This window comes from Mastigoproctus giganteus, chromosome 12 (genome assembly GCF_048544385.1).
Source record: "Mastigoproctus giganteus isolate SK-2022 chromosome 12, ASM4854438v1, whole genome shotgun sequence".
Taxonomy (NCBI): Eukaryota; Metazoa; Arthropoda; class Arachnida; order Uropygi; family Thelyphonidae; genus Mastigoproctus; species Mastigoproctus giganteus.
This window is the reverse complement of record NC_143586.1, coordinates 35,293,788-35,307,504: the sequence shown is the minus strand read 5'-3', so window position 1 is coordinate 35,307,504 and position 13,717 is coordinate 35,293,788. Positions and strand designations below refer to the sequence as shown.

Here is a 13,717-nt window from a genome sequence, read left to right as displayed (position 1 = left end):
TGCTCCTAAAAAACCAAATAACAACAACAACACTGAACCCACAGGAGATAATTACTGTCATTGACTCTATTGTCAGGAAATGGGAAATATATTGTGCAAAACGGCTAGCTGGAATAGGACCAGGGTAGTCTGCCAGAGGCAAAAGTTGATGATGTAGATCAGGGGTGGCCAACAAGTCAATTGCGGCTTTAATTTTGGTCGATCACGATGAATTTTAAATATATATAAAAATAGATTAGTCAAAATTAAATATTATTATTATGCTCCCCACTGCATATGCTTATTACAAATCCGTTGAACCACGTGACTACTCTCATTGCTGCACAGCCGCTAGACTTCTCTTGTGAAAATTCACGCAGTTACGTTGTGGAGAGCAATGTATGTGTCGAATTCTTATTTAGCTTGCTTGATTTAATAACTGGACAATACTTATACATTAATTTAATAACCTTTGATTTAAAATGAATACTACGAAAAAGAGTAAAACATTTTATTTTCATTAAGAGTGGGAACTAGAATACCTTTTTGAAATGATAAAAGAAAAATGTTGTTTGATTTGCAATGCTTCCATGGCTATACCCAAAATAGGAAATATAGAAAAGCACTTCAACGCACTCCATGTAAATACCAATCGGATTTTCCGCCTAACCTTAGAAAAAATATATTAAATCTAGATTATTATTATTTTTTTTATTTTATTAATAGTAAGATACATAACAGGTAACCTTTAAGAGTTTGTGAAAGCAGAACAATGAACACAATTGATAACAATAATATGAAATCTAACAGGAAGATAAACATTGATATAGATTTAAAAATTAAAATCATATGTACAAAGAGGATTGCATTAAGTTACCAGTAAAACAAATAATAAATTAATTAGTTAGAGAATAGAAAATAATTTAAAAAAATAATAAACTACAATAATTAGATGAGAACTAGTCACTTTGCAGTTTAAAAGAAGAGGCAAACTTGTGGATGGAGTTCATTACGCAACAAATTTCTTCATGACACCTAATTTAGAATCTAAAGCAGCAACTGTATCATCATTTAAAGTGAGTCACATCTTGCAAAAAAAAAATGCAAACCATTTTCTGATGATCAGTTCATCAAAGATGCATTTTTAGAAATAACAGATTCTCTTTTTGAAAATTTTAAGAACAAAAATGAAATTAAAAGTGCTCTTCAAGGTTTGCAATTATCTTGAATTACTATGATATGATGTATTGAAAAAATGAGTAAAAATGTGAGCGGACAAGTGTGTGCTCATATTGCTAATTATGTGTCCTTTTCTTTACAACTGGATGAATCTACAGACGTCAGTGATACAGCTCAATTGCACGTTTTTATTCATATGGGTTTCAGTGATTCTGCCACAAGAGAAGAACTGCTGGGTATGGTTTCGTTAAAAGTAAGAACTAGAGGTCTTGATATATTTAACGCATTCAAAAATTTTATTGAAAACATTAAATTACCACTGTTTAAGCTTGTATCAATAATAACTGATGGGGCATCTTTTGGCACAATTCCATGAATCCTAATGGAGTCATCGCATTGTGCCAAAAGGACGATGAATTCCCAGATTTTTTGAATTGCCATGATATCATCCAGCAACAAGTGTTAGCCAGCAAAATATTAAATACTAAAAGTGTTATGGACACAGCTTTCAAAATCGGGAATTCCATCAGAGGACAAATCTCTTCAAAAGAGACTTTTTAAAATGCAACTCGATGAAAATGAACCACATCTGATATTACACACAGATGTGAGGTGACTAAGTTGGAGTAATTTCTAAAGAGATTTCTAGATTTGCTGAATGAAATTAAAAAAAAAATTGTTGATAAAAGGGGAGATGATTATCAGCAGCTACAAGATACGGAGTGGTTGTGTGATCTGGCTTTTTTGGCAGATTTTACCAGTAAATTAAGTGATCTGAATTTGGAATTACAAGGAAAAAATAAAAATGTGGGTGACATGATTAGTAGTATTTCTGCATATAAATATCAATTTTTGGCAATGGCTACGGATCCCAAAGAAAAAAAATTCGATCATTTTGCAAATATGCAAGATTATTTGCAAAAATATCCTGTTTTTGAATTTAATAGTGAGAAATATGTTTCTGAAATTGAGAAGGTTGTGGATGATTTTGAAACAACTGAAGGAAGTGTTCAATATATTTCTTATCCATTTAATGTCGACTTAGATATGAAACAAATCGCTGAGATTTTTCACATAGAGAAAATATTACTAGAAAATGAAATTATTACATTGCAAAATGATATCTTCCCAAAAGCCAGATCATCAGAAAAAGACTTTTTGAAATATGTTTCCCGAGAAAAATATCCAAATGTCAAAAAAATGCAGTGAACTTTTAAATTCCTGCTTTGGTTCCACATATCCATGTGAATCGGCCTTTTTGTGTTTGAAACAAACAAAGACGAAGAACTGCTCTACTCTTATGGACTTGCAAACAGAAGACTCTTTACGGTTGGCCTTATCACAGTACATCCCTGAGTTTTGAAAGCTTGGCAGGTGAAATGATGACTAAAACTTTACATAAATTAAAAATTTAAATACATATGAATTTAAAATAAGAATTCTGAATTGTATTTAATTTTAAAATTTATAAACATTTTTCAATATGTGTTTAACTTTTTAACCACGTGCAATGAAATTCTCAAGATGGTAGATCGAGGCACATTTTGAAGAAAAAAAGTAGATCGCATCACGAATTAAGTTGGCCACTCCTGATGTAGATCAGATAGATACTATGTTGTAGATATAATCTTTTAAGTTATAAAAGGTTATTATTGTTATGCGTAATGGCACTAATGATATTAAGAGTAGGAAATACGAGGACTTATTTAAAAAATACAGGGCAATGTTGAGAAAATTTGTAAGTTTAAAAAAAAGTTTGAAAATGTCTGTAATCCTTCCCAGACACGATAGGAAGGGCTATATGATAAGAGCCTTGTCAAATTAATTCAGCCATGGAGACACTGTGCAAGACTCATGAGGTAGGTTTTCTCAGTGGTCTGTGCTTGTTAACAGAAGATAAGACTATTTTTCCAGGGATATAGATACACTTATATCTTAAGTCTAAGCTCAGCATTCTGATAGGTGTTTGAGAACTTGAAGAACAGGGTGGATGCCCTTGAAGAAATTAAAATGGTCAGCATTAGGTGGGTTCGAAAAGTGTTAATATGGACAGGATACACAAGCTAATGGATTAACAACAGCTGCAGGCAGAGATTTAAGTGATTCTTGCACAACATTCAGCAGCCTGGAAAGCAAGGTCTCACAGATTTCAAGGCCTGCAGGGGAGTCCTTGTGGAACAAGCAAATACATGGATTGTGTAAGAATAAAAATGGGTGCAGTATAATTGCATGTACACTAATTTTAAAAGCATAGTAATTAAATTTGTATTTGAATTACTAGTTAAGTTATCTAATATGGACACATGTATTAGAAACATGGTGTTGCTCAGATATAAGGGATGCAGGATTTCAGTGTGCAGGAGTATGTGTACATAAAGGACAGACAGCACAGGTGAGAGGAGAGGGAGGGAGGGATTAAGTGTCTTAGATAAAATAGAAGGAATGTTGAGTCAGTTTGGTGTAATGTAAGCACTGGGGAAAAAAAAGATGAGAGTGGGAATGCATTTGGCTTAATGACTATGATGAGTATTATGGACTATTACACAGACAAATGGTGTGTGCAGTAAATCAGAATGTCTTATAATGGAAGATTTTAACTTTCTAGGTATTGACTAAAACTTGTGGGTTGGTCACTCACACTTGCAAGACTTTTGTGGATTTATTGGATGACATATTTTTTACAGCGACATGTAAGAGAAACAACAAGAGAAAGCAGTACTCTTGATCAGCAGTAGTGATTCTTTATGCAGGGAATGAATTTTGTTTTCATAAAGGAGAGTACAGTGGTCTTAGAGAGTTTAAGCTCTATACAGTGGGACAAACCGATGATGTTACCAAGAGCAAATCCTAAACTGGAAGCATTCAGAGAAGTAATCTGATTGGTCCACTTGATATCGATGGATCGACTGTTGATGATCCTGCCCAGATAGCAAACAAACTGAATGAGTATTTTGCATCTACATTCACACATGAGGAGTTATTAAGGTTTGAAAATGGCAGAAGGTTATCAAATTGTAGCAGGGTGCTTAATGATTTTATAATAACTGAGAGCAAAGTGGAGGAGAAATTGTTGAAGTTAAACATAAGAAAGGCACCTGAGGTGGATGGGATCTATCCAGTTATATTAAAGGAGGTGGCAAAGCAACTAAGCAAACCCTTAGCCATAATTATGAGAGCATTCTTGGACTCAGGGGAGGTCCCCACGGACTGGAGATGTGCAAATGTATCCCCAATTCACAAAGGGGGATCGAAAGGCGACACAAGTAATTACAGACCAGTTAGTTTAACTTCTGTTCCGGGTAAAATAATGGAGTCACTGGTTAAAGATGCATTGCAGTATCATCTAGACAAGACTGCAGCAATAATTCAGACACAGCATGGGTTTGTTAAGGGAAAGTCTTGTCTGACAAATTTGATAGGATATTATGATGTGGTTACAAAGGAACTGGATGCAAAAAATAATTTTGATATATATTTGGATTTCAGGAAAGCTTTTGACACTGTTGCGCATGGAAGACTATTGTACAAATTGGAGCAGAATGGTATTAAGGGTATGTTGCTACGATGGATAAAAGGATGGTTAAGTGGGAGAAGACAGAGGGTGGTAATCAATGGGTGCTGATCTACGTGGACTAATGTTATTAGTGGAGTCCCACAGGGTTCGGTGTTGGGTCCACTGTTGTTTTGTTTATTTATCAGTGATATTGATGAAGGTATATGAGGCTTAATGTCGAAGTTTGCAGATGATACAAAGGTTGGCAGGGTTGTTAATGACAGTAATGGCAGTGTGCTACTGCAACAGGATCTAGATAATTTGGGCAGATGGGCTAAGAAGTGGCAACTGAAGTTTAACCTTGACAAATGCAAAATACTGCATATGGGTAGAAGTAACCCCAGAGAAACGTACCACTTGTGTGGTACTACACTTAAGGTGGTAGAAAATGAAAAAGACCTGGGAGTAATTGTGCATACAGATATGAAGTTTTCTGAGCAATGCAGACAGGCTGCCAGGGCAGGTCATGGGATTTTGTATAGATATATGATAGTGATATAAGATAGATAATGATATATAGGAATTTTGCTAGCACAGAAAAGGTGATTATCCCTCTGTATAAGGCAATGGTCAGGCCACGCCTTGAGTACTGCGTACAGGTCTGGAGGCCTCATTTTAGGAAGGATGTAGATTTACTTGAGCGTGTACAGAGAAGGGCAACAAGATTGGTGAGGGGAATGAAGGGATCCTCTTACAAAGAGAGGCGTAAGTTCTGCGAATTGCAGTGGCTGGAGACTAGGCATCTGCGCGGTGATCTGATTGAGGTATATAAGGCCTTGATTATTGGTTCATTTTGCGGGTGGTTAATTGCTGGAACAAACTTACATCTGTCGTGGAAGTTGATAGGTTGAATAAATTTAAGGAGGAACTGGACAGGCATTTGGAGGGAATGGTGTGTGTTTTTTTTTTTTTTTTGGCTGATGCTGCATAAGCTCATACACGCTTTCTTGCATCACAACACATGCCACTACTACTACTACATGAAATACTCCTTGTCCCCACTTTTTGCTTTCTTAGCCAGGAATTTCTCATAATCTGCCTTTACAACATAATCTTTTCTGTGGTACTATTGCAGATCAGTATATAGTTGTTATATGCTTCAGTATTATTTATTGCTCTGTAATGTTTTCATTCTATCTTTTTCTGCTGTTATTATACTGGCTAGTTGATTATTCATCCAACTCAGAATCTTTCATATGTATGCATATGCTTTTGTGTCTATATCTTTAAAGATATACCATAAATCCTAATGTATTTGCAGTCTGTGAGCTTTCTCCCCAGTAAATAGTGGCCATGTAGCATCGTAAGTTGTCATAATTTCCTTTTCTTAAATTAAATGCAAAGTACTGCTTATGGGTAGAAGTAACAACCCAGAGAAATGTACCAACTGTGTGGCACTACACTCAGGGTGGTAGAGAATGAAAAAGACCTGGGGGTGCAGTTAGATATTAAGTTTCTTGAGCCAGTGCAGACAAGGCTGCCAGATCAGGTCATTGGGTTTTGTCAATGATATTTGGGGATTTTGCTAGTCGGGAGAGGGATATGATTATTCCTTTGTATAAGGTAATAGTCAGGCCACATCTTGGGTACTGCATACAGGTCTGGAGGCCTCATTTTAGGAAGGATATAGAGTTACTAGAACGAGTGCAGAGAAGGGCAACAAATTCTGCAAACTGCAGTGTCTGGAGACTAGGTATCTGCAAGGTGATCTGATTGATCACTTTGCAGGTGCCTTGAATGGGTTTAGCAGGCTCACTGCTGATGAGATTCTTTCTCAGATTATGAACCCGAGGGGGGGACATAAATTTAAATTGAGGAAGAACAGTTGTAGAATGGATGTTCTGACATTTGCCTTTAGCCAGTGGGTGGTTGATTGCTGGAACAAACTTCCATCCCATTGTGGAAATTGATAGCTTAAATATATTCAAAGCAGAACTGGACAAACTTTTTAGTGTTTGTCCAGTTCTGCTTTAGATTGTCCTAAATAGGACAATCTATTTAGTGTCTGGAGACTAGGTATTGCAAGGTGATCTGATTGATCACTTTGCAGGTGCCTTGAATGGGTTGAGCAGGCTCACTGCTGATGAGATTCTTTCTCAGATTATGAACCCGAGGGGGGGACATAAATTTAAATTGAGGAAGAACAGTTGTAGAATGGATGTTCTGACATTTGCCTTTAGCCGGCGCCTCCATAGCCAGGTGGGAAGGAGCAGCAGTGCGTAGCACACGCTTCTTGATTAGACCGGGGTTCGAGCCCGTCACCACCAAATACGGAGGATGTGGAAAGGTCAGGGAATGACCACCGCATATCCCGGAGCAATATGGCCTTAGTTGCTAATGCTCCTAAAAACCAAATAACAAACAAAATAACAAGCCTTTAGCCAGTGGGTGGTTGATTGCTGGAACAAACTTCCATCTCATTGTGGAAATTGATAGCTTAAATATATTCAAAGCAGAACTGGACAAACTTTTAGAGCAGATGGTTGTGTGAAATGGGAACTTTTTTTTTTTGGCTGATGCTGTATAAACTTGCTTTCTTGCATCATATGCCTCTACTAATGCTAAAACCGATTCCTTTTCTATTAACAATTTCTACCCCTTTCTTCCCCATCATCCAACTTAGAACTCGATGATTATTCCTTGCTAATGGTTCCTGTACTGTCTATCCTGTGATGTCATCTTGTTCATGAGTAATGATCAGGTCTAGAATATTCTTGCCTCTAGTACTTTTCCCTAAGAATGACCACCGCATATCCCCGGAGCAATATGGCCTTAGTTGCTAATGCTCCTAAAAACCAAATAACAAACAAACAAACTTTTCCCTAACATGCTGATACAAGAAAGTCATCTAAGTGATTAAACATTTTGTTCCCCTGGTCAGTTTCTTTTCATTTGCTCTAATACTTAAACTTTCAAGCATAAAGGCAAGTAATGTTATTGGAATTGATGGCATATACCCAGTAATTTTGAGGGAGGCTGCCAGAGCATGTATTGAACCATTGAAGTTAATTATGAGGGGATCTGTGGACTCAGAAGAGATTCCTTTGGATTGGAGAAGTGCCAATGTATATAAAGGTGGTTCTAAGAGCAAAGTTGATAACTACAGACCAGTTAGTCTGACTTCATTGGTAGGAAAAAATCTTGGAAGCAATGATTAAGAGTTTAATCCAGAGATATTCAGAAGATAGATATGGCATTCTGAATAACATACCTCATGGTTTTGTTAAGGGAAAATCGTGTTTAACTAACTTAGTAAACTATTTTGATGCAGTTACTCGTGAGCTGGATGTAGGGAACAATTTAAATTTTAGCAAGCCATTTGACTCAGTCCCTCATGAGAAGTTATTGTATAAGCTGGAACATGTTGGGATTACTGGAAAAATTCTAAGATGGATTACTGGGTGGCTGCAGAGCAGAGGGTTAATGTGATTAATGGGTTTCTTCAGATTGGTGTAAAGTCAGAATAGGGTCTCATAAGGATTGGTTCTTGGAGTACTGTTGTTTCTGATTTTCATAAACAACATTGATAGTGGGATAGAATGCTTGGTGTCAAAATTTGCAGACAATGTAAAGATTGTTATAATAGCTAATGATCAGTACCAAGCAGCTCTCCTTCAGAATGACTTGGACAGGCTGCAGGAATGGCAGAAAAGTGGCAGCTATGTTTTAATGCAGCAAAATGCAAGATCTTACACTTTGGGAATACCAACCCCAACATAAATTGTATGCTTGGTGAGGTTGAATTAAAAATTGTATGCTTGGTGAGGTTGAATTAAAAACAATAGACAAAGGAAGGAATTTGGGCTTTATAGTATAGGCAGATATGAAGTTTTCTGAGCAGTGTAAACAGGCAGCAAGGAAAGTTCATGGTGTCTTATTGATGATTTATTGAACATTATTTTGTAGATATATGGAGATCATAGTCCCACTGTATAAGGAAATTTAAGACCACATTTGGAATATTGTGTTCAATATGGAGATCTCATCTGAAAAAAGACATTGAGCTTCTTTGGTCCAAAGACAGGCAACTTGCATAGTGAGATTGACAAAAGGGCAACCATATAAGGAAAGACTCCAAATATGTGGGCTACAGAGCTTGTCAACCAGGCATCTCAGAGTTGACCTGATCGAGGTTTACAAGGCTCTGAGAGGGATTAGTAAAATGAATGAAGGCAAAATTTTCACCATTATAGAGAATACCAGAACTTGGGGTCATAAGTTCAAATTACTAGAGGAGAGGTTTAGACTAGATTGTTGGAAGTTTCTTTTATCCAGCAAGTCATTGATTCCTGGAACAGGTTGCTTTCACAGATAGTTGAGGCCAGAGTCGGTCATAGGGTTTGCGGGGTTGTGTGCGAAAATAAATGCAGGGCCGAAAAAAATTATCTTTTATTTACTCATTAAAGATACATGTTTTTTCAAATCTAAAAATAATTATTAAAATAAAATCACAAAGTTTTATAGCAAAAGTAACAAAAACAATTTCTATACCTCTAAACAAATACAATATTAATATAAACAAAAAAACAATATTAATATAAACAAAAAAACAATATTAATATAAACAAATAAAACTATATATTTTATTACAAAGTAATTCTACGTGCTTTTTTCACTACAAAATCATCTATAATTTGTGAAAAATCTATCCCATTGCAAATGTTTCTTTCAATTGCAACTAGCAATAGCCCAGCTAGTTAAAAATATTTTAATTTTTAATTTATTATAAAAACTAATGTGGCCAGCGCAGGGCCAGACTACATGCGGTGCACACCCTGCACTCCCCTTTCGATGGTTCTGGTTGAGGCTGACAGTTTGAATAAATTCAAAGGTCAACTGGATACTTACCTATGCGAGTAGGGAAGTGAATAATTTGTATTTTCTTATCTACTCTTTTATTTATTGATTTTGATTTTGGGTATTCCACATTTGATTTTGATTTTTACATTTGGTTTTGGGTGCCCCACTCCTTTTATGTGGCAATCAACTATCCATTTCTAATGATGGGATTTACGTCCTTTTCACTTCCCATTTTCTGTTTATGTCTACCTGTTATATGAATGTACATTCCTTTTATATCATACTATTAACATTTTTGTTAAAAGTATGGTATAAAAGGCGGGGATATGCAAGACAGCATATCCCACCAGAGCAAAAGACAACATCCAACTTTGGATGTTGTCTTTTGCTCTGTCGTGGTGGTGCCTGACTGCCAATATTGTAGACCCCCCCCAAAGATTACCTAGGATGCCTGAATCTACAAGACAGATGGGCCACTTTGGAGGTCATACTCAGGATTGTAGTGACTACTTTAGCTCTGTACCTAATGTAGGGTAGTCAGTAAGTGATATATATTTATGTGGTAAGCATCTATTTAGGCAGGTGAACTTACATATATATTTTTAACTTAGAATTATATAAAATTTTTTTCTTATTGTTATTGAACCTGCACTTAATTCAGTTCTGTCAACTCACATGAGTCAGCTCATTAAAGGTACCTTTGTAATTTATTCACTCTATTCATTTCAGCTGTTGACATACTACCGATGGGGGGGGGATTAATGTGGTCTTACCTGGCTTTCAATGAATGGTTGCATTATCTTCCATTGATGTGTGGTAATTACATTTTATTTTGGGTATCCCATGTTTTTTGCTTTGTGACAAAATACTCACTTCTGTTAAATATTAAATTTTCTGTTTATACTCCGGCAAGACAACCAAGTTAGTAGAGTTTACAATAAATCGTCAATACAAATGTTTATCGTATTTAGTAGTCATGGGCTCGAACCCTGGTCCACTCAAGGAATGCGTGCTGTGCACTCTCGCTCCTGACCACTCGGCTATGTCGGGCCTGTTCTATGTGCCTGTCACGTACATTATTGTACTTTTATATTATAATTTTAACTGTTTTGTTTTGCAGTCCACTTGTCATATGACCTCTGGTTATGATTACTTCATATGATTATGATGTTCATATGATTACTATTTATGGGTGAGGGAGAAGTCCCAATAGACATTTGAGGATAGTGTGTGTGTGTGTGTGTGTGTGTGTGTGTGTGTATATATATATATATATATACACACACACACACACACACACACACACAGGGTGATTCACTACCAGTGCGACAAACTTGCAGGAGGTGTAGGGGGCACAAAGATGAATCGGAATCATATAGCATTGCAGGGTCCGAAATGCCTTCGTCATGCGGTAGAGGACATTGAATGGGAGGTCGCGTGAACAGCGATCCCGCTGAAAGTCAGCATTTGCGAACCATTTCTGTTGAAGAAACCAAGTAGCAAAAGTCCTCCAGAGTGGAAAATCCGCAGGCTCCAATGATTGGACACGTTGCAGATGGTATGAACTCATTTGGTTTGTTGACAGTATCCTCCATACAGTGGATTGGGAAATACTCAATTGTTGGCCTATCGCTCGAGTACTCGTACTCGGATTGCCTTCTGCAAGACGTAGGACATTCTCCTCATTGTCTGGCGTCCTCGTCATTCGCTCTCAATTCATGGTACCTCTCGTGAAACAACCAGTCTCACGTAACCGTCTGTGCACACGTGCGAAAATCGTATGATGAGGAGCACGCCTGTGCGGGAAACGTTCCTGATACAAGCGCAGAGCGGCGCGCCCATTACAGTCTGCAGCTCCATATGTGAGGTGCATGTCGGCCAGTTCAACGTTTGAATACTCGTCCATCCTACTGCCTTGGGAACCAGTTCGCAAATGCTGACTTCCAGTGGGATCGCTGTTCACGCGACCTCCCGTTCAATGTCCTCTATCACATGATGAAGGCATTTCGGACGCTGCAATGCTATGTGATTCCGATTCGTCTTTGTGCCCCCTACACCTCCTGCAAGTTTGTCGCACTGGTAGTGAACCACCCTGTATATATATATATAAAATTAATTTTTATGAGATTTATAAAGTAGTATGTATGTGTGTTCACATTTATTTTAAGTATTTATATGTATGATGAATACATTTGACTTCTAGTTGGAAGGTTTAAATTTGAGCAGACTGCTGTCCGCTTTCTCAAAATATGTGAGATATCTAGAAAAATTGCTCCCATACCTTCTTTTGAGGTGAGTACAGCCATTAAAAATATTAATATTCAGCAGTTTTAGAAGTAATTTTACTTTGCCTTTATGATGCTGATTTTATGATGTCTGAATTTTGTGCGCTTATGTTTTGTTTTTGTTTGCACAGTTAGTGGGGAAAGAAGGAGAATGTAGCAGGTATATATGCTTTAGTTTAGTAACTGGGAATGGGTCTTCTTTCTTTTAGTTTCTAGAACTGAAATTTTTAATACGTCATTTCTATATTTTGTTTAATTTGCTAGTAATTTAATTTCTGGCATTAAATATTTATTGCCTTTTCTTATGGCAATTTCAGGTTTCCAGCTGTTTTTAGGTTTTGAAAATTTGGATGAATGCTCAGCGGAATACAAATTAATGCCATGTTGACTTAATTCTTACGTATTGCACTTTTAAAAGAAACTAAAGATTTAGGGATATCCAAAATTAATGATTAATAGACTGTTTCTTTCTATTAATCCAGATCAGTAAAAAAAAGCTGTGATTTAGGGTTCAATTTGAAAGTGTCTGCAATTCTGCCCAGACATAATAGGAGGGAGTGTAGGATGAGAGCCTTGTCGATCAATTCGGCCCTGGAAAGATTGTGCAAGGCTCAAGAGGTAGAATTTTTTTCAAGCTGGTCTGTGCTTGTTAACAGGAGAGACTGCTTCTACAGGGATGGCATATACTTAAATAGAAAGGGTGCAAGAATATTTGCTGATGCTATCGAGGCACTGTTAGGTGGGTCGGAAAACTGCTAGCTTGGTGGGGGGATACACGGACTAATAGATTAACAGTAGCCACTGGCAGAGGTGAAAGTGATTCTTGCACCGTTTCTATTGGAATGGGCAGCAGCCAGGAAAACAAGAAGCAGGGTATTCAGAGACAGCTGGGAGTCATTGCGGTACAAATAAACACATGGGTTGTGTTAGGGTAGCTAAGAATAGGAACAGGTGCAAGTATACTTGTGTATACATCAATGCTAGCAGTTTGGTAAATAAATTTGATGAATTTGAGGTGTTGGTCAAAACATCAAAGGCAGATATTGTTGGGATATCAGAGATGTGGTGTCACACAGATATAAGGAATGCAGAACTGGAATTTGGGGAGTACAACGTGTATACGAAGGATAGATAGGATAGGAAGGGAGGAGGGAGGTTATGCTATTAGTTAAGAAACATGTAAAATCCAAGGAAGTGCAGCCAGTTGACATTGCTGGACAGTGCAGTATCGAGTCAGTTTGGTGTGACATAAGCACTGGGAGATCAAAATTGAGATAGTGTGAGTCAGTAAATCAGAGTCTTATAATGGGGGATTTTAATTTCCCGGATATTGACTGGAATTTGTGGATTGGTCACTCATACACTAGCAAGTCTTTTGTGGATTTATTGGATGATTGTTTTCTACATCAGCATCTTCATGCATTAAGAATCTGCAGATAAAGGAACCACTAGGTGGCAGTGATCACAGTGTGCTGAAGTGGGATTTACTCAAAGAATTAACTACCATCAGGGATAAAGGAAAGGGTTTTTGCTTTCGTAAAGATAACTACGGTGGTCTGAGACAGTATTTAAATTCTATACGGTGGAACCAACTGATGATGTTACCAAGAGCAAATTCAAAATGGGAAGCATTCAAAGAATTAATCTTGGAAGCCACTAGGCTTTTCATACCAACAAAGAAATATTGTTAAAGATTTAGGCCTAAATGGATGCAAGATGAACTAATTAGACATGTGACACAGAAAAAAAAATGCATGGGATACATATAAATTAGCATGTGACACAAAAGCCTATGATAGATATAAGCTGATCTGTAACCTAGTCACAAAGGAGATTAGGCAGGCAAAGGCAGATTATGAGAAATCTTTGGCAAAGGATGCAAAGAAAAACAGCGAAGAGTTCTTTACTTATTTAAACTCTA

At 37.0% G+C, this 13,717-nt stretch overlaps 1 protein-coding gene across 2 annotated transcripts in view; it reads left to right on the top strand.

Annotated features, from left to right (window-relative positions):
- The window catches only part of LOC150076877 (protein phosphatase 1 regulatory subunit 21), a 371,714-nt gene that overhangs the window by 188,307 nt on the left and 169,690 nt on the right, over positions 1-13,717 (top strand). For both annotated transcript variants that reach the window (XM_090386067.1, XM_090386066.1), the window contains one exon: positions 11,715-11,803. In XM_090386067.1, the coding sequence (XP_090242193.1) occupies positions 11,715-11,803 (89 nt within the window). The remainder of the gene's footprint in view (positions 1-11,714; positions 11,804-13,717) is intronic.